We start from the raw sequence: 20,415 nt of genomic DNA, 5'->3' as shown, positions 1-20,415 counted from the left end.
AGTGAAGGTATATAAATGTGGACTGCTCTCACATCAGTGGTTGAGTACTTTAAACACAGACCCTACAAAGAAACATTGTATTTGCATTGTAATGTGCCTTGCTGTCATTTTCACTGTAACATTCATCAGAGGAACGTCTGTAACGGCCCAGTTCCTCCGCTGATGATAAGACCTGTTTGATGTGTGTGATCATTTCATTACGAAGCCCATAAATTTACAGTGAAAGTCACTCAGGAGACACAATGTGAGGCAGGGCAACCTCCCCCCCTCCCTCTCTTCCTCCCTCCCTCCCTCCCTCCCTCCCTCTGATTCGTTTCCTTGGTAGTAAAGCGTTTGGAAACCAGAAGTGCATAAAAGCCACAAGTACATCAGCTGAGGAGCGCAGAGGTGGAACACAGAGCAAAGTCAAAAACAAGAGGAAACGGCAGCACAAAGACAGAGGAGGAAGACGCTTGAGGAGATTTATTACTGACTGGAACAGAAAGACACAACAATGAGACACCCAGCTGGAGAGGAGAGGTGAATCACATTAGAAGTCAAACATTATTTGTAAGCAGTAGCAAGACTGCAACAGTATTGGACACCTGAGAGGACAAGCTGGGAGGCATCTGAAAAAGGTGAGTGACCCTAAATCAGCTGAATGTACTTCACTGCATGTACTCCACAAGGTTTTTTTCTAATCAAGGACAGGCTAGTTTACAGCACTGACTCAATTTATGATGCCACCCACGTGTGCCTTGTCGCCTTTTTGCTCTGCACAACTCACATCAAGAGAGTGATCTGAGTGTGTTTTTTGCCTACATGTTTAAGAAATGACAAAGCAGAGAGCAGCTCCCCTTGAGTGGTAAGATAAGCTAGAAACTTGACATCCTGCCACCAGGTGATTCCCCTCCTGATATGAAAACACAGTGTGAGTCTCACAGTTGGTGCCTTTTTAAACCTAAAAAAGTGTCAGCTGTAATAGGTGAGAAACTCAAGATGGATGGCTTATCAGCAGTTTGTGGACCTTGTACTTTATTTCTGTGAGAGCCTTGTGCCATTGTCAATCTACTGTCCTTTTTCATTCCAGTCATTCCCCCGTGAAGCCACGTGTTGCTAATCTGCTGCTGCTGCTGCTCATGCTTCAAGGTATCTAAACCACTCAGTCACTCACACCTTTTTACATTAGCTTCACATTTTGACACTTGTCATTTTCATCCTAAACTTCTAAAATCTACAACAAGGTACAGTGTATCATTTTGCATGTTTACAGCAGGTATCTGCCCAACTGAATGACTTATTCAGTGTCTTTTGTTTACTGTCTTGGGATCAATTTTCTACATCTGGGCACACACTGTTCCCGCTATCTAAATATTTTCTCTTTCAGTCTGAGTCACTGTTCTTACATGTTTGATCAATGCATGTTTGGCTACGTTCATTAGGGGAACAGGCATCTGGGCTAAACCCTGTGATATACTTGGTGAGAAAGTAATCATTTTTAGATATGTGTAGGAATAACTGTCTCATAAAAAAGCTGCAGGTAGTCACCAAAATCACACTGAAATGATAGTTATATCTGAACTTTTATTTTCCATATTGACTACCTATATAGTGGATATTTGGACATGTCAGATCATTTAAATTTTTACTTTTATGTAGTAGTGTCTTTCTCATTCAAAACTCCATTAACAATTATTTAAATTTAAGGAAAATCATTTCTAAATTTGTGTGTGTTTCAGCGTTACACTGTGGGAAGTTGGAGGCTATTAAAGTGAAGTGACATTAACTTACTGAAGCCAGTCTTGCAGAAAGGTGAATGAACATGCTGCCTCGCGTGTCTGTCTCATCATCAAACCCCATGCGTGCTGCAGATAATGAACTTTGGCAAACATGTGACCAGCCACAATGCTGACACTCTCAGATTGTGCGTGAGGTGGATCTTGTGGGCGGCTATGAGTCAAAATGTGCGTGTCGGTCAGTAATTCTTCCTCGGCTTGCGGTTACCAATGAAGAGCCGGTGTTTTCAGGCATGTGCCGTGTTTGCTCCTCTCTCTCTGTCTCTGTCAATACACTCAACCTTAAAAGGCCATTTGCTGTGCGGCCTAATGGCTCTCAAATCCAACAATGCCCCCACAAGTGTTGCATTCTGTTGTTTTTTTTTCATGTTTGTTCTTACATTAATGTCCATGGCTTGTAAATATGTTTTTCTACAACTAGATTTGAACACGAATATTTGCTGTGTCTATCCTATGACATATCAGTCTCCGTGGTAACAGCATCACTGATATGAGCTTGTCTGTCTCCTTCACAGATGGCGGGAGATAAACACAGATAACTGGAGGAAAAATATTGAATCTTCAGCCTCACATCAAGGCAAAAATCTTTTCATTTGTGACAAAAATCCTTTTTCTAATAAATAAAGAAACCATCAAAGTCGAACAATGGCATCCTACAGTGAAGCCCCGACGCAAGAGGCGACTAACGGTGGCCCCCCGTCATTGAAGTCTGAAGACTCAGAAGAGTCCATGAAGCTGAAGAAGGAGATTTCCCTCCTAAATGGGGTCTGCCTCATCGTGGGGAACATGATCGGCTCGGGGATCTTCGTGTCACCCAAGGGCGTCCTCATCCACAGCGCCTCTTATGGCCTCTCTCTGGTGGTGTGGACCATCGGTGGGATCTTCTCCGTGTTCGGGGCCCTGTGCTACGCCGAGCTGGGGACCACCATCACCAAGTCCGGGGCCTCCTACGCCTACATCCTGGAGGCCTTCGGGGGTTTCCTGGCCTTCATCCGTTTGTGGACCTCCCTACTGATCATCGAGCCCACCAGCCAGGCCGTCATCGCCATCACCTTCTCCAACTACATGATGCAGCCCATCTTCCCCACATGCATAGCTCCATACCTGGCCAACAGGCTGCTGGCTGCTGCTTGTATATGTAAGTACACATCTGGAGAGTGTGTTTGAATGAGTGAGTGAGTGATGTCTGTGTCAGTGATGATGTCTTTTGCTGCCATAGTTTCACATCTAAGACAAAACACGTGAGCTTTAGAGACTAAAGAAGTGAAAAATGGTGACAATACTGCTGCAGTCAGCAGGTCTGACTTTGAATGAAAGAGGAACTGAGCCACCCTAAAATCTTGTAGACTAATTAGAAGGAATAAGGGGAAAAAGCATTTTACTCAATGTCAGAGCAGTGATTTAGAAATCCTGCCGTCTGCTCTTCACACGCGGACATGAGTCACTGCTTTTTCTGATCTGGGAAGAGCGATAAAACAACAACTTCATAAATGTACGAGTAACCTTTCTGCTTGGATGCATCACAGATTGCTGAGGTAACTGGAACTAGACAACGACGCAGAGAAAAAGCAAAGGTGACAAACTGTATTAATCAAACTAACAAGAAATTCACCACAGAGCTCACCGTGGCAACCGAGTGCAACTTCAGAAGCAAAGAAATACCAACTCTCAGGCAACCACACACTAAGTCAAGAAGATACAGAGAGATAGAGAGCTTGTAAAGGCATCAACTCACAGATTAGCCAGATAGTCGAGATATGTTCATATTGTGTTCTTTTTGCAATCAATATTACTCCTGCATCCACCCATCTACTTGAAAGGCAGGCATGCATGAACACACACTTAATGCATGCACATATGCACCGATAAGCAGTGCTCAGAGGAGGGCTGATAGCTGTGAGGTAAAGTCCTCACTGCAGGGAGACTCTGACCTGAGAGGCTACTGACAGCTGTGGACAGGAGTGAAGCTTAAAAGCAAACTCAACTTGCTTCCTGCTCGTGACAAAAAAAAGGGAAACTGTACCTGCTGAAATGTCTCATAAACCCTAATTTAGTTTTAACTTCTTTTAGTTGAGATTAGACTAACATTGCAGGCAAATCTTTGTTTAAATCAGTCCAAACAGACAGTGGTCCAATGGGTATCAAAGGATATATTTGTCAGGAAAATGTTTTAAAATCCATAATTAATACACCATAAAAACAAAATACAACATCAAAGTTATGAGTTTTCACTCAGTAATTTCAACTTTATAGGTTAGTATACATTATATTATTATGTATTCTTAGTATAATTTAGGCTAGTATTCAACATTCCAACTTATTAAGTCAGAATATTTTATTGATTTGTCATCCAATTCTGATTTATTACCTTAGTATTTTAGAATTCCACATCATTATCTTAGAATTCTAGCTTATTATCTCAGTATCTTTACCTTGTAAGTAAAATATAAGAGTTTATATCCAATGTTTTGAATATTTAACAAAAAACACTTCATGACTTATAATTATTATAAGTCATGAAGTTATCCATCCATGCATTATCTATGGTACCACTGAAGTCTATCCCAGGTGACTTAGGGTGAAGGCAGGAGACACCCTGGACAGGTCACCAGTCTATCACAGGGCTACATATAGAGACAAACAATCACACTCCCATTCACACCTACAGACATTTTAGAGTGACCATTTAACCTTGGACTATGGGAGGAAGCCGGAGAACCCGGAGAAAACCCACACATGCACAGAACATGCAAACTCCATGCAAAATGATCCCGGGAAGGCAGGACGCAAACCAGCAATCTTCTAGCTGCAAGGCGACAGTGCTAAACACCACTTCACTGTGCAGCCCATCATGAAGTCATGGCTTATGGTTATAAGTCACACTTATTTCATTGTTTCATCATCATATAGTTTCATCATCAAATGACAGAAATCAAAAGTTGCATCCACCAGAAGTATGATTTGCTACGCAAAAAAGCCCCCATCATAATCCTCCCACTACCCTTATTTGCATCTTGGCTGTTCAAATTACATGTAAGTTCAATGCTTTTTAGCTGTCAAAATTCAGACCCATGAATATCAGAGCTTCCCATCTGCATGTGAGTTCGTTGAATCAGCTTTTCAGATCTCCATTTCATCTCACATCTGGACCATATTTGACCTCCACTACCGGTCCGCCAACCTCCCACCCTTCTAGCCTTTCACTGTCAACACACTACGCCTCTACTTCTGTGTGGCAAAGCCTCCTTCTCCATCGCTCATCGCCGGCCGTGTCCGTCTGAGGCGTTGTGTTTTGTTGTGTTTGAGCGGGCGTCCTGTTGGGAACGGACCTGTTATGATCCTCTGCATGTCAATGTGGCGGAAAATGATAGTGTTATGATTGCTGGAGGAGACTCAGTGGTCAACGTGGAGGGGAGAGCAGTGATGTAATCCTGTCGTGGTGTCTCCTTTAAACATCTGGATGATGTGGAGGTCAGTGTGGAGTGTGAGTTGAAGTAACTTGATACTAATGTAGATCTGTGTCCAATTCATTTTAGCAGATTTAAAGATTTACACAACAAGAAGCACTCCTCTTGGGGAGGGTTTTAATAGGAATCTTACAATCCAAGCAACATGTGTGAAACTCTGTGTTACTCCTTAATGGCTCAGATAGGAATTCTTCCACTTGCTACATTTATGAACTGGGAGTTATCATGTGCTGATAAGAGGCCACAGAATGATAAGTTATAGGAAGAAGCACAAAAACAAGTTTCCCAAGAACATTAACGCTACACAAGGTGAAGGAGGGCAATAAGGAAAAAGTAGCAGATGAGACCACGTTTCTTATCAGAAGCTGAACCTGTGCGTCAATAAGTGGAAATGTTACAAATCCCCAACCTCAGGCTGACAAATACAAGGTCACCCGATCAGTTTGGCTCACTTGACAGTACCTGTGTGTGTGTTTCAGTGTGTGTGTGTTGCTTGTATGTGCTGCACTCAGCTGTTTCCTCGTCTGAAAAACAACAGTCCAGTCTGCTTGAGTCAGCAGCAGCGTTTCCTTAAACCGGCCGCAATCTCACGCGGAAACATGCTGGCTCACACTCAATTTACAGAGCAAATGTCACCGCTGACGCTGTCGAACGATTTGTTTCAGTGTGCCAGTGGATGAGTGATACATGTGTGTTTCATGCTTTCATTGCTTGCCCTCAGGCTTGCTGACCTTTGTGAACTGCGCCTATGTGAAGTGGGGCACCAGGGTCCAGGACATCTTCACCTACGCCAAAGTTATCGCTCTCATCGCTGTCATCATCACCGGCCTGGTCAAGATTGGACAAGGTGCTCGAGCCATCGCATTTCAAGCCCTGCATATTATCAAAGATGCTAAAAATGAGAATTTTATATGTGCTGTTGCTGATTTTAAATGGTTACATGATGCTTCGCGTAATAAAAACAACCTAAAACTGCTGTACAGAGGCTAGGAAACTAATTCAATGAATTTCATACCTCCAGGTCACACTCAGAACTTCGAGGGCCTGTTCGATAACTCATCTCAGGACCCCGGACACATTGCTCTGGCTCTGTACTCAGCTCTGTTCTCCTACTCTGGATGGGACACTCTCAACTTTGTCACAGAAGAGATCAAGAACCCTGAAACGTGAGATATGAAAGTGGGACGATGGTTGTTATTGGTATTCTTGTTCCAATGCATTACATGAAGTGAATCTGCTTTGATTTTAAGTACACGTGCTATTTTATACTGCATCAGCTGTGCAACTACGAGTGCTTAACCACCGCCTAATAGGTTTCAATTGTCTTAAATCTAACTTTCTTCTCCCAGTTGAGACCAAAGATGTGAATAGATTTGAGCGGTGAAATAGCTGTTCCGCCAGTATAACCAGTCATCTTGGTCATACTGGACATCTAAGATCACCTCTTAATCACAGTACCAGTGCAAGTGAAGGGTGACAGAACTTTAAGTGTTTAATCTGTGAGCCAGATATCGCCAAATCTAGTCAGTGTTTTGATAATATTTCTTCTTCTTTGTGTTAATATCCTTGATCTGCAGCTCAGCAACTCTGCTGTAGCCTCATATTAGCATCAGGTAAACTCTGGATAATATTAGTACAGAAAAAAGAACTGTGGATGTTGTCTTTCACCACTTGCACTGGGGACAAGCAGGAAATACAAAGAGGACAAATGGAACTCAGAATCGGTCAAATGAAAAATGGTTTTGAAGCTTTTATTTTTTTAATCACTTATTTTACAAAAGGGATGATAATTTCTTAGTTTAATCTTAATCAATGTCCTTTGCATTATATTTTTGTACAAAAAGAAAAAAGTCTCAATATTCTAATTTCCATATCTGTATTTTGTGCTTGTGGTTGGACACAAAACACAGAAATTATTGTTGAGTAATTTTTGTACAAAAATGTCATTCTGAAGCAACAATCCAAACATCAAGGATTAAGTATTAAACTGAGAGACAATTAGCCCCTTTCAAGTAATTGGAAAGAAAATGATAATCAAAGTTTCAGACCTACTTTTCATTTGATTTGTCTTTATGCTGCGAATTGAATAACAAACTTCAAAGCTTTATCACGTCTCCCAAAATTATATCTCACCACTCTGCAGGAGATGCAGTTCCCTAATCAGTTTCCTCTTTTAATCATGTTCTTCCCCTAGATCTAAATGGGTAATCATTTTGAATAAAACTCTTAATTAGCTTACATTTTCAAACTTCTAAAACTGTGTATTGTCTCATGCAAATAAATATAACAAAGGATCCATGATTTTTCTTGACAACTGTAGTCATTAAATCAAAGTTATACATTTAAAAAAGCTAAAAGCAATCTATGAGTTGAGCTACAAACATTCTACAAATATCCTGTTATGTCTTAAGCACTTAATATCTCACAGAAAATGCTTTCATTCCTAAAACTATAAAGTTCAGGGAGCTACAGAAGCTCTGCTGTGATTTAATCAACACCTGCTGCATTGTCTCCCTGGAGCATCAACCAGTAAGAAACAAACCACTGAGTAGTAAACAATAGAGAGAGATGAAGAGCAAGGTGAAGAAAATACATGAAAGGATCTGAAAGAATCTGGTATGTGTGTGTGAGAAGCTTTTGCTTTGATTCACACTGCCAAACACTGATCAAATGAAGCAAGACTACACATGTGATTGGATCACAAGCCTCTCCCACAGTTCCCAGGCAGATTAAGTGACAAACAAGCGCACCTTATCCCAATCCCCATCCTTCCCTCACCCACGGGGTTGATGGGCTTTGACCCAGAGACTCCTGACAAACCCTAAATCTGAGCAGCTTTAACAATCTGTGTCTCATCTCTTTTGCTTCCCTCTGGTGTCTGTTTCTGTGAACTACAGCAACCTGCCTCTGGCCATCGCCATCTCCATGCCCATAGTGACGGTGATCTACATCCTGACAAACGTGGCTTACTACACCATCCTCCCCATCAATGCCATCTTAGACAGTGATGCTGTAGCTGTGGTAAGTTCCTGTAATCCTGAGTTACTTAAGATTCATATTTATATTCAGCTCAAGGTAAAGACTCCACTGTTTTTTCTCTGCAGACGTTTGCAGACCAGGTGTTTGGTGTTATGAACTGGACCATTCCCTTGGCTGTGGCTCTTTCTTGCTTCGGTGGACTAAACGCCTCCATCTTGGCTGCCTCCAGGTGACTGATTCTGCTTTTTAGAATCACATCAGTGTACTTTGTGCAGTCCCTTTGTCAGTCAGTCACTTTATTTTTGTGTCTCTAAAGGCTGTTCTTCGTGGGCTCCAGGGAGGGCCACCTGCCTGACTACCTGTGCATGATCCATGTCCACCGTTATACTCCTATCCCCGCCCTGCTCTTCAACGTCAGTCATCTTTTCCTTTCTGCTGTCCAACATTTCTGTTTTTGCCACCCATTCCCGCATTTTGCTAGACTTCCTAATGTTCCTTGTGTTTCTCTGCAGGGCTTCATGGCTCTCATATACCTGTGTGTAGAGGATGTCTTCAGACTGATCAACTACTACAGCTTCAGCTACTGGTTCTTTGTTGGTCTGTCCATTCTGGGGCAACTATATCTACGCTGGAAGGAGCCAGACAGAAAGAGACCCCTGAAGGTAATGCAGATAATTATTTTACAGCAGTAGAGCTTTGAGCTACAACAATACACAGATGTATTTAAAGAGTACATAGCACTGCACAAAAAGTAAAAAAGCATCACCAATATAGTAGAGCTAGTGATTTTTCCCACATAATGTTAAAAAAGAAACATCAATAGTTCCTGACAAAATGCTCACTTAAAGACCCCCTCTGATGAAAATCAAGCTTTCTACCTTGTTCACAGTTGGGTTTTTTTAATGCTTAAAGAATTATCATGAACTTGGCTGAGCATTTCCACACTGAAATTGCAGCATTGACAGTCTCAAAAACACAGATTTAGACTTCCAGAATTTCATACATAACAAATCTAAAGACCCAATCCTATCAGCTTGCAGGGTGGAGCTTTCTGTATCATTATTCTTATTCAGAATAAGTTTTTGGTGTGGCTGAATAACTGGTGTTCTCGAGATGCAGCAAGAAGAAGAGAGGAAGAGATTTCATAGAGCTGCACGTTGTAGAAGAAGCAACGGTGTAGTTACATTTATGTCATTTTAAGGCAGGAAAGACATATTTTCATGGAAAAAAAATACAAATGTTGCCACATATCCAGCAGTACTCCCCAAGACCTTTAAAAATATCTGTATAAAATTTTAAAAAGCTGCTCTAATTATGAAAAATAAGCATTATAGTTTGTATTTCGAGGAAGCATTCGCTACACGGACAAATCAGGATCACATAATCAGGCTCAAAACAAAGAAGAGTCGGCATCAGATCTACTCTCTTTGTGCCACTTTTATGAAAGCCACCTGTGTCACTGTGGTGCTACAGAACTGAAGATTACGACAAAGATTAACGTGTTTATTGTGGCTATTGAGATTCTCATCTGACTATGATCTTCTCTTTCCGTCCCTCAGCTCAGTCTGTTCTTCCCCATCGTTTTCTGCCTCCTCACCGTCTTCCTGGTGGTGGTGCCTCTCTACAGCGACACCATCAACTCTCTGATCGGCATCGGCATCGCCCTGTCAGGAGTTCCTGTTTACTTCCTCTGCTGCTACACTCCAGCCCATAAAAGACCGCTGTGGCTACGGAGCTTCATTGGTAAGAGGGGTGCGGGATTTACAAGCATGCTAATAATGATGCTATTATTATCACACCAAAGCAGGGTATTTTTAAAAATGATTTGCAATATGCAACTTTTTAATTCTTCTAAAACAAACCTTTACTTGTGGATAAATTCAATATATAGCTATTTCTGTGAAATCTTGCAGCTGATTGTACTATAACAACTATTAAACTTGCACTGCTAATGTACAGTATATTACTGAGTACAGTCACTGCATAGTGGAAATTTAACAGAGTTAAGACTCAGGTCTCATTTTTAGTCAACATTCTCAACTGGTTAGTGTGTTTTTTTGTGATTTATGTGACCTTACTGCTGTAACAGTGCAAAATTATTGATCAATATATCAATTTATGCATAAATATTCCATACATCTACATTGTAGACAGCTACTTACAAAAATAGATCCATTTCATGTAGTTCAAGCTTAGCATAACCCCAGTTGCTGGTTGTCAGTGACGTAAACTTAAGCCTTGATTGTTCTAACCTTCCTCCTCTCTTCCCTCTTTCAGCTAAATCTGGCATATTAATTCAGAAAGTGTGCTTCTCTGTTCTGACGGAGATGGACACTGACAAGGCAGAGTAGAAACGTCTGATTTTCACATCCTGCCGGACACCGACAGCCTCGAGCATCAGACTGAAGTCACCTCGGCCAGTCGCTTCTGCATCGAGGCCTCAGCGTGGACGAACATCTGGGCTTGAGCTGGACCCAGCTCTTCGACCTGCCAATCATCACCCGGTGATAATGTTAATGAATGTGTGAATGACGGCACACGGGTGCTTGTTGGGAAAACTAACTGACCACCACTTCAGAGTGAACATTTCAATGCACTATGGAAGAAATCATCACTGGTTTCTATTACAGAACTGCACGTATTAGCAGGGAATTATTTAATTGATATGCCACACAAGCATGTTGTGTGAAATTACAACCATGTAATGCCTTTTTGATATTACTAGAAGGCGATAAATTATTAGTATAGTTAAATTGTTGAAGAGCATGACATTGTTGACACTGAAAGCACAGCTGACCATAGAAACAGCCTTCGTAATAATGCACAAAAAAACAAATAATAAAAGACAAGACAATGAAATTCTATATTCACTCATCTAGGGGAGAAATTTCTCTACAGGTTTTAGCTGCAATGTGTAGTGAAGTGCTATTTTTCACATTTGAACTCATTCTTCTGTGGTGTCTGACTCAAACACTGAGTTTGAAACAGGTGAGCTGCAAACACGTATTTATAATAAAATGACTTGTTGACAACATAAGATGACTAATTTATTTTATTCTGCTCCGAGCACCAGCATAAGAAGACAATGTGTCTCACGTGTAATCTCAACATCATGACAACAGACACCAAACATGGTTGTTTTGCGGCAGAGTTTACATTTTAATTAGAATAACAGATAATGACAAATCTTTCCCAACCTTCCCTGTCTTTTATCCATAAATATGTACACAACTCATGATACCCTCAAGCTAACAGCCAGTCGGATTTATCCAATAGTGTCCTTCCATGGCCTCGCTTTGGCTCCAGCCTGTTTGTCTTTAGCTGATGCTGCAGCAATGGGAGGCGTCTGCTGGAGAGGATTGTGGGTAAAAGTCTGCCTCAGTGGGCCTGCAGGGAAAAATGAAAAAACTGAATGAAATACGTGTATTTTATTGCTTATTGTGAACAAATAAATAGTTTTAACACAAATGGAAGTGGTACTAGCCACCTGGTAGCACAATAACAACCATGCGAACAGCTCGATCTATTCTTTAGGAATGTGTAAATAGTTTTTATTTATTATAAACACTTGTAGAATCTTTAATGCCTGGTGTCTATTAACAAAAGACAAAACAGAACACAGAAATTGTTTATCTGATGTACGGATGTGACAAAATATGAAAGGAAAAGGTTGTAAAGAGTGAAAATGTACATTACGGGAACATTAAAGTCTTGCTGTCGCCAACTAATATTCCACATTCAGAACATATTCCGTTTACTGTAATACAATACTTCAAAATTATATCAGAATAGCTACCACTGATGACTGCTTCAGCACAAGCCTGAAGGTTGAGGAAAAAACTTAAATGCAATAAAAATACATGTATAAGATACTCACTGGGTCAAGGTGCTGTAAATTCAGTAACATTCAGGAATTCGATTTGGTAAACTCTACATTTCCTTCTTCAAATCTTTACACCACAATCCGTTATCACTTCCGGATTGTGTAAGTGAAACAACTTCAATCGTTGGGAGTTTGAAAGTAGCACATCTTAAAATAATCTGCAACACAGAGACTGAAGCTGCAGGAGAATTCTAAATATCTGACCCCTGAACTGCAGCCATTAAAGCCAAATAAAAAATAAAGTAAGAAACATTTGTTGTGGGGAATTTACTCCCTTGTTCAACGTGAGTATTGTGTTTTCAAATGAGAATAACAGATGCAGGTAAATAGATGATTTTCAACAGTATTTGCTGGTTCATGATCCCATGTTAATACTTTTGAGAGATGTTTTTAGGATTTTCATTTGTTTGCAGTAAGTCATGGCAGCCACAAGGGGGTGCTCCTCTCCTCCACTTGGATGTGAAGTCATTACAACGCATTAGTTTTGTGTTTTTGTGGTAGATTGCAGGCCATGACTCTTTTAAAGCCAGTTGTCCGGAGCTTCTAAATGGTCTGACATCTTTACATGCAGTTCTGAATAAGCTCCACAAAACTAGAACCTCAACAGGTAGTTTTGAAAATTTTGTGTGCCATTCCAATACTTTTTCCATTATTATAGGCTATGGTATTGCTGTGCACTTCCTGTAGAAGCTGGGAATTTAATGATTATTGAGACAAAGTCATATGGCAGTATATTTTTTCCACCTATTTATTTTCATTTAAAAGTCATTTCTTTGTGGCATGTAGCTGAAATAACGGCTAATAAAATTGTCAGTGTGGAGCTGCTGATGCAGGGGTGGGACTGACCTTTAGCAGCAAGGTCCAGATGATTTTTTATCCTTCTTTCCCTCTCTTCAAGCTGTTGGGCCAGCTGAGCATTCTTCCAGCCTAAAGACCCAAACAGGTACAACACAGACAGAAAAAAATAATCAGAGTTGCAATTTTTTATACAGTTTTTTTTGTTGTTGTTGAGTGAATCTAACAATAACTGAATCTATACTATTATTACTAAAAGCTAATCAGTCCAATGTTCCACAGTAGCAAATTGTTGATCTGAAACACCAACCTTTTTTCATGCTTTCGATTAATCCGTCATTTTTGGGCATGGCCGATTCCGGGTGCTTGATCCTCTCAGGGATCTTGAACTTTTCCCTGACTAGGGGGTGTCTGAGCAGCGCCACTTGACCCAGAGAGAAGCAGTTTGAGGTCAACCAGTAGGTAAACACCGCCTGAAGTTTGTTACAAGAAGAAGACAGAGGTTCAAGTGAAAATCTGGGATGATGTGAGGCCAAACAAGCAGGACAAGAACAACAACAGATGACGTAAATAACAGACTGACCGTGGGGAAGTTGATAGTGAGAGGGAGGATGATCAAGGGCATGATCCTGAACACAGTCTTCATGGCACGCAGATTGGGGTTGTCAATACCAGACTCTGCACCCAGCTGAAAGAACAGAAGACACACGTGGTGATTACTAAGAAAAGCACTGAAGTACAGATTAACTGGATCAATAATATTTTTAATTTACTCTCCTTTTTGCTGCGGTCTTTGTTTGTTTTGGGAAATAAATAACACATTTGAGGTAAAAGCTGCCTCACCTCCAGGATGAAGAACATGGTTCCAGTGACAGCGATAGGTAGAATATAGAAAGGATCTGCTGCTGTCAGGTCTGTAAACCAGAGCAGACCTCCTGTCTGCAAGCTGGGCACCGGCAGGTAGGCCATCTTCCTCAGGGCGATGAAGAAGGAGACGAAGACTGGTGCCTGTGGGATATTCACAGAAAGTTGTTGTTGTTATCATCAACAGACACAAAGACAGACTAGGCAGAAAATGGGGGAAACACTGCTATCAAGTCTTAAAATGTCATTCCTCAAAACTTTATATTGAGTTTTAAATTGGTATTGAGCACATTATTACAGGCTCAGCAGGTCCTTCAGTGTTTTCACAAATGGTAAGTGTTCAAGAAAAATAGTGATGTCTAAACAAACACAATAGTTCTGACTAAACTGGTTTTGAGCGTTTCCCCTTTTAGCAAAATGACAGCATACAACAGAAACCATTGCACAGACTGTATCTATACATTTGAAGGTCAAATGTGAAAAAGTAAACTCTGTGAATTAATCAGTATACTCCAGTCCCCGTTTGTCCTCTGGAAATTTGCAGTCTTTGAGTTGAGAAGCACCTGATTTTGCTGGAAGATGTGCAGGGAAACCTGTTTGTACTAAAATCTATAAACAATCTTGCCTGAGTATACAGTATTGAACAAGCATATATTTTGTTTTTTAAAGGTCATTTTAGGTGGGGAGGAGATTTTCCAGTACTTATTTAAGGAACAGTTCAGGAATGACTGGAAAGGGGGAGGAGAGAGGGTTAATGACACGTAGTAAATCAAATCGATCAATGGCTGCTGTGGTGGAAAAAACAACTAGTGTGTTCCAATTTCAGCCCAGTTTTTTAAATTTTTTATTTATTTTTTTTACATATTGATGTTTTTTAAATCTAGGATCAGGGATCTAAATCCTTGTGGAACTAATTAAAGCCACACTGTGTTTTGAGCATGACCAGAAAATGAACATGTCATCATTAGAAACGCTCCTAAATGCAACAGCTGGGGTTGATATAGTCGTGAAATTTTCATTAGTGGATAACTGTCTTACAAACTATGATTATTAACAATGTAAAGATGTTTTTCTATTGCTTTTATGCCTTTATTTGCTTTAGATTTCACGTCTACCTTTGTTTTTTGCTGCAAATCCAACAAACTGCTTCCTCCAGGTTACTGAGATCTGCTTTTTCATTTGGGTTGAACCAAAAAATACACAGGCTGCGCTTGATGTTTAGCTTTACAACTAAATCCACAATGCTAATGTTAATAGTTGCAAATCAAATAATCAGAAGTTAAGCACCTTGATTTAAAAAGAAGAAGAAGGGGGCAAAAAACAGGCTGATATACGTAAAGAAATAAACGGACCTGCACCAAAGGAACCAGGAACCCACGCAGAGGATTCACATCATGCTTCTTCTGGAACAGGTTCAGGTCAGAGTAAGCTCTGGCAACTGCAACAGAAGAACAAAAGCTCATTATAGTTTAAACATCTAAAGTGCGACTGAAAAAAGAAATGCAATGAAAAAAGAGGAATGAACATTCACATTCATATTTGTTTCCACTCTGTTTGGCCTCATTCATTCTGTTGGTTAGTTTGGTAATCTCAGGCAGCACATTGTTGAGCTTGGCCGCCTCTCTCTGGCCCTTCACTATGACTGGAAACACAGCCAAACGAGCCAGCACCGTTCCTATACAAAGTGATGAACAAAAACAAAAGAGAGACAGAAGAGGATGAGAAGAGACGAGAAATTAAACATTGTTTATCATGAATGAAATTGAAGGAAAATATGATGTTCAGAGATCAACACAACCTCCTTTGACTACTTTCACAGACTGCCTAAAAGTTAAAATGATATATACTGATTTTTGCAGGTCTGTGCTTACCTACAACAATGGCTCCCCACCAGGGGAGACCAAGATCCATGTGCATGAACTCTAGCAAGTTCTGGATGAGTCCCACTGGTGTATGTGAGCCCAATCCCAGCTCTGTTAACCTCGGCTCTGTAGCCACAGCCTGCAGGACCTCCACTGCAGTCGGTGCAGCATCAGCCACCTGCTCAAGGACTGGCTGTGTTAAAACTGGGGTGGGGTCAGTGGAAACAAGTGTGGGGGAAGAATCCAGGACTGGAGGAATAGCAGAGCTGTCTGCTACTGGTGCTGCCGCAGAAACTGTCTCAGTGGGGATCTGAAAATGTCAGTACCAAAAACATCACATGATTTATGTGGATATGTACCGCAGGCCCTCTGGTAGATGGTTTTATTTCAGATGTTGTCTCACCCACCTGTTCCATGATTGGCTGTGTGATAGTGGGGATGGGGTCAGCAGGTAGAGAAGACTCCAGGATTGGAGTATTGTCAGGAGCTTCTACCACTGGAGTTGCCATGGCTCCATCCTCTGGAGGGATCTGTAAATGTCAAGATAAGTGTAGCATATCAGTAACAGTTTAATAGTTGTTTAACAAACAATTCTAACAGGGACTTGATTTAAATTGCACAGTTTTAGAAAAGATTCTGTGAACTGGAGTCATCTAACTTCGGTACTTAAAAATATAAAACAATAGCACCAACAAAGGACCAATAGTTGAAAATTACTGAGGACATCTATATAATGGAAAAGCTAACTCACAAACTGAGACTACAGGAAGCACAAATGGACAAAAAAATGGACTAAGTGGACAGAATACACTACTTGAAATGGCAACGTTGGAAGGGAACAAGGGGAAAATTATGATTACTAGGATTGAAGGATGATGTAGATGCTCTGTTACAACCCATGCATTGTTCAAGTTGTTTGTTTGTTTTTCTTGGTTTGTGTAATTGTATAAAAATAAATAAAAACTTGAGTCAAAAAAACATATAAAACAATATTAAAAAACATTTGAAATGTGAACTAAAAATTCTACTTTATCTTTGAATTCCAACAGGTCATAATGTAGCCGTATATGATGACGATATAATTTACATCCCTTAGACTTTTCCATGCTGCTCAAACCAAAGTAGCAATGTCAGTAGTTGTAATGGTCCATTGTGGACACTGTTTGAAATCAGTGTTGGGGACTATTTAACATTTCAGCAACAAGTAGCTCCTTTATTTAGCAAGAGTTTCTGATCAGATAGACAAATTGCATTTAAGTTGATGGAAGATTTTATTCTTCCTGGCCTTTCCTAATACCGTTTAGAGAGGAAACCAGAGCTCAACAGGAGGAGAAAGATGTCAGAGCTGTCTGACATTAACCAGAGCTGTTATTGTTTTATCATACATTATACTGTAAAATACAGGATACACCAAGTCTGACAACACTCCAGAATTTGCAATATATGTGGCCTGTGTTATGTGGCTTATTCATCCTCACCAATATGGATTGACCGTTAGTTATTTTATCAAAGGCACAATACTAAAAAAGCTGGCAGTAAAAATACTTTTGTTGTTTCCATCTGTAAGTCAAACTTACCTCAATGTGTGACAAGCCTGCAACTTACACAGTAAAAAATGGTGAAACTATATTACCTTTGTGTCGACTCACCTGTGAGCTGTTGTGTCTGGCTGCCACTGCGTTCACCCAGAGGAATTTTCCTTGGTGTCTGCGGCCCAGCAGAGTCTTTGTGGCTGAACTGCGGCACTCAAACACGGTATGTAGATGAGACCTCTGGAGCAACTGCTGTTTGGACAACAGGAGGACAGCGTTTTAGCCAGATCCACAACTTAAATAATAAGTTTTTACATAATAATCTAATAATCAACAGAAAAATGACCAATGAATGTGCTAATATCAATCATTTAAGTCGTCTACTAAGAAAGAAAGCTACGTTACCTAGATACTGTTTCTGAAATGTGAGGACTTTCTGCATTTTTAAGCTACATATCAATTAAAATTTAAATCTTTGGGTCGGACAAAACAGCAAAGGGCTCTGAAAAGTTAGAAATGCATTTCCCTCATGACTCTCATCAGTATGAACCAAAAAAATGAACTGAATAAAAACAATAATCACTGGCAACCCTAAACCTCTTGTCTTTGTCAACAAGTTCAGCTAAACTGGGTCCACTATAAGGTAGTCAGATGCAAAGGTCTGCTACACAACAATGCTGCTCATTTATTTTCCTTGGTGAACTGTATTTAAGAAAAAAAAATTTCTCCCAGCTCCCCTGACAATACTGACTTAGTTAACTGCTAAAAAAAAGATATTGCTGGAACAACATGTAATATAACTTTAGAGTTAAATTAACTTAGTTGCACTTCTGAGTACCACAAAAATGAATATCATTAAACTCTATTTTCAATATTAAAACACATTATTAAACTGTACAAAATGTTGACCTATAAATATTATTTTCTTTGACAATATTGCATAAACTACAATATTTACAGCTAAAACACAACAACAAAACAAATCAATAAAAATAATCATTACTTATATCAACCGTCAATTGAAACATTTCATTGGGATTTTTTGTCAGCTGTACAGCCCACTCCAAATACTGCTTTTCAAACACACTTATGATGAGTGTCTGAACATTTAGAGATTAAATATAATTATCTCTGCAACAGAAATCTGCCATATTATAACCAAAATCTAGAGACAAACAAGAAACAGACGTGCAGCAGGTTCAAGTTTAACCTGATATAGTGACCTCTGGTGGCACCGGGTGATTCTTACTAGTTATTTAACCATCAATCTCAACGCTAAACTCATATTAGAGAAGCAGAATCGATATCTTATCTGCAGGAGGAATAATGAAATAGTTGTTGACGGCTGCTATCAGAGTCTTGCTAACATGTGGAGCCACACAGATATAGCATTAGCTCCACTTAAATACGTTCAAATGTCTCCTCGTGGTCTTAAGCACGTCATTAAAGGCTTCTAGCTAAACTGTCCCTGCTGTTTTGGTTTAAAAACCTCGTGAACTGACAATTCTAAGACATATTTGAAGGCCCTGTCTGTCCTGCAGAGGCTGTTACTGTCAAAGTCACACAGAAGACATACACTCAGAGGATGCTAGCCGGCTAGCGAGTTAGCCGCAGACAGCCGCTGTTTCTGTGTTTATTCCAGGAGCAGGGACAAAATACAACAACAGAAACTGTAAAGAACACCTACGTGGCTCCAAAGGTCTGAAAGAGGACGGCTGCCCCGGCTCGGTTTTCCAGTCTGTCTTAGGAAACATCTTGCTAAGCAACCCGGAGTCACCCCACTCCTGATAGCAGCCATATTGACAGGAAACGTAACCCCCTACGGAAAGCGTGAGGAGACACAATTCTTGTGCGTTTGCAACGAGCTTCGCTGAAGTTAGACGTGTATGTTTGGTTTTGCTTACTGGAGAGAGAAACTCCTTTTTGTGTCATTATGTTTTCATATTATACAGTTCTTACTTACCTTTTCACATTGACAAAGTAAAAGTCCTACACCGGAGATTACATAAGAACATTCTCATACTGCCTTGAAGTTGTTCATATCATAGCATTTTAATGCAACTTTATGCTGAAATGTAGTTAATATCTACAAGTTGTTTAGCTTTAAAATATATTAAACGAAAATGTTCGAATGTATTTTACTAATATTGATATTGCAGTTATGACCTTGTACACAGCCTGTTACACTCCAGTTGCACGTCCTGTGTTTGTATGTCAAGTTCAAGGATTATGCTGAAAAAATATACAAAGAACACTACTCATTCACATCTTCAAACATACAAACAAACAACAAAACAATGCTGTGATTTGATTTTATCTTTAATTAGATTTTATGACATAAAATGAAATTAAATCAGATCTGTTTATTTAAAAAACAAGAAATTTTCACAGATGTTCCCAGTGTTTCTTTCCCAGAGAGCGAATTACCCCACTTTGTACATTTAAGCATTAGCTCCACACTGCACTAGTAAAATGCAACTATACAATAAAAAAATAAACTTTATAGGTTCAGGGTAATCATAATGGTTCAATCATTGGTGTATCATAAATCAAAACATCAAATATTACTGTTTATTTGAATAATTAAATTAACAGCCAAATAAAAAATGTAAAAAATCCAGTGATGAAACATTGTTTTTTTAAGGATTTGTGTTAAACTTCCAGATACATTTAGAATCTGCAATCCTTCTTACATTACACTTTGGATCTTGAATTGTGTGTGTTTCTGAACTCTACAAAAACACAATTTATTAAGTGCCAAAAATGTACATTTAAAAACATGCAAAGTATAAAAAAGCCAAAGATTAGACAATATGACTCCTTGATGTCTCTGTCTAAAAAAAATATGTCCACTGTGTGGTTTTTGTCTTTGTTTGTTGATATGCATGATAATGATGATGATGATGATGATGATGATGATGATGATGATGATGATGATGATGATGATTATGGTGGGGATGGTGATGGTGATGATGATGATGATGATGATGATGCCTCTCCGTCAACCTCCATTGACTTTCCTCACCATCTGGACAACTGCCCCGGCCTTGACTCCATAATCAGACAGAGGAGCAGAGTCTTTATCCAGAGGCTTCGCTTCACAGATCAGCTTCATATCATCCACACTCTGTCCTAAACACACAGCAGAGAAAAGAGGGAGATCAGCTCTGTAATACATGGAAGGTTTATCAAAGCCTCTTGTTGTTGGTAAGTTGCAAAGTGTTTATATATATTTTTATATATATATATATTTTTATA

At 39.8% G+C, this 20,415-nt stretch overlaps 2 protein-coding genes across 4 annotated transcripts; one reads left to right on the top strand and one right to left on the bottom strand.

Moving 5' to 3' along the window:
- The first annotated feature begins 352 nt into the window (after positions 1–352).
- slc7a7 (solute carrier family 7 member 7) lies at positions 353–11,258 on the top strand. 2 transcript variants are annotated; one of them, XM_035947380.2, is made up of 12 exons: positions 353–617; positions 1,070–1,128; positions 1,719–1,791; positions 2,291–2,913; positions 5,964–6,089; positions 6,264–6,408; positions 8,140–8,263; positions 8,347–8,450; positions 8,538–8,634; positions 8,734–8,883; positions 9,781–9,964; positions 10,499–11,258. In XM_035947380.2, exons 4-12 carry the CDS (start codon positions 2,421–2,423, stop codon positions 10,570–10,572), a joined length of 1,497 nt encoding a protein of 498 aa, XP_035803273.2. In that variant the 5' UTR covers positions 353–617; positions 1,070–1,128; positions 1,719–1,791; positions 2,291–2,420; the 3' UTR covers positions 10,573–11,258. The 2 variants fall into 2 exon arrangements, with proteins under 2 accessions (XP_035803273.2, XP_023124491.2); XM_023268723.3 differs by lacking the exon at positions 1,719–1,791.
- On the bottom strand, positions 11,256–18,996 carry oxa1l (OXA1L mitochondrial inner membrane protein). 2 transcript variants are annotated; one of them, XM_023268703.3, is made up of 11 exons: positions 18,845–18,996; positions 17,275–17,409; positions 16,033–16,155; positions 15,635–15,935; positions 15,295–15,438; positions 15,116–15,201; positions 13,743–13,907; positions 13,483–13,587; positions 13,210–13,372; positions 12,951–13,031; positions 11,256–11,608 (listed from the first exon to the last, which is right to left on the bottom strand). In XM_023268703.3, exons 1-11 carry the CDS (start codon positions 18,953–18,955, stop codon positions 11,487–11,489), a joined length of 1,536 nt encoding a protein of 511 aa, XP_023124471.2. In that variant the 5' UTR covers positions 18,956–18,996; the 3' UTR covers positions 11,256–11,486. The 2 variants fall into 2 exon arrangements, with proteins under 2 accessions (XP_023124471.2, XP_023124478.2); XM_023268710.3 differs by having other exon boundaries at positions 17,275–17,406; positions 18,845–18,979.
- Positions 18,997–20,415: the final 1,419 nt, after the last annotated feature.

Source organism: Amphiprion ocellaris, chromosome 23, assembly GCF_022539595.1.
Source record: "Amphiprion ocellaris isolate individual 3 ecotype Okinawa chromosome 23, ASM2253959v1, whole genome shotgun sequence".
In the NCBI taxonomy this organism is placed as follows: Eukaryota; Metazoa; Chordata; class Actinopteri; family Pomacentridae; genus Amphiprion; species Amphiprion ocellaris.
Note: the sequence above shows the minus strand (reverse complement) of the source record. Positions and strands in the feature narration are given on the sequence as shown.

What these genes read in the sequence shown, in the direction of transcription:
- slc7a7 (XM_023268723.3), top strand. Translation starts at nt 2,421, where the DNA reads ATGGCATCCTACAGTGAAGCCCCGACGCAAGAGGCGACTAACGGTGGC. An exon ending in CCTGGTCAAGATTGGACAAG is followed by an intron (nt 6,090 to 6,263) that starts GTGCTCGAGCCA and finishes TCATACCTCCAG; the next exon opens with GTCACACTCAGAACTTCGAG. An exon ending in TCCCCGCCCTGCTCTTCAAC is followed by an intron (nt 8,635 to 8,733) that starts GTCAGTCATCTT and finishes GTTTCTCTGCAG; the next exon opens with GGCTTCATGGCTCTCATATA.
- oxa1l (XM_023268703.3), bottom strand. Translation starts at nt 18,955, where the DNA reads ATGGCTGCTATCAGGAGTGGGGTGACTCCGGGTTGCTTAGCAAGATGT. An exon ending in CCATGTTCTTCATCCTGGAG is followed by an intron (nt 13,588 to 13,742) that starts GTGAGGCAGCTT and finishes CTGTTCTTTCAG; the next exon opens with CTGGGTGCAGAGTCTGGTAT. An exon ending in TCACTATCAACTTCCCCACG is followed by an intron (nt 13,373 to 13,482) that starts GTCAGTCTGTTA and finishes AACAAACTTCAG; the next exon opens with GCGGTGTTTACCTACTGGTT.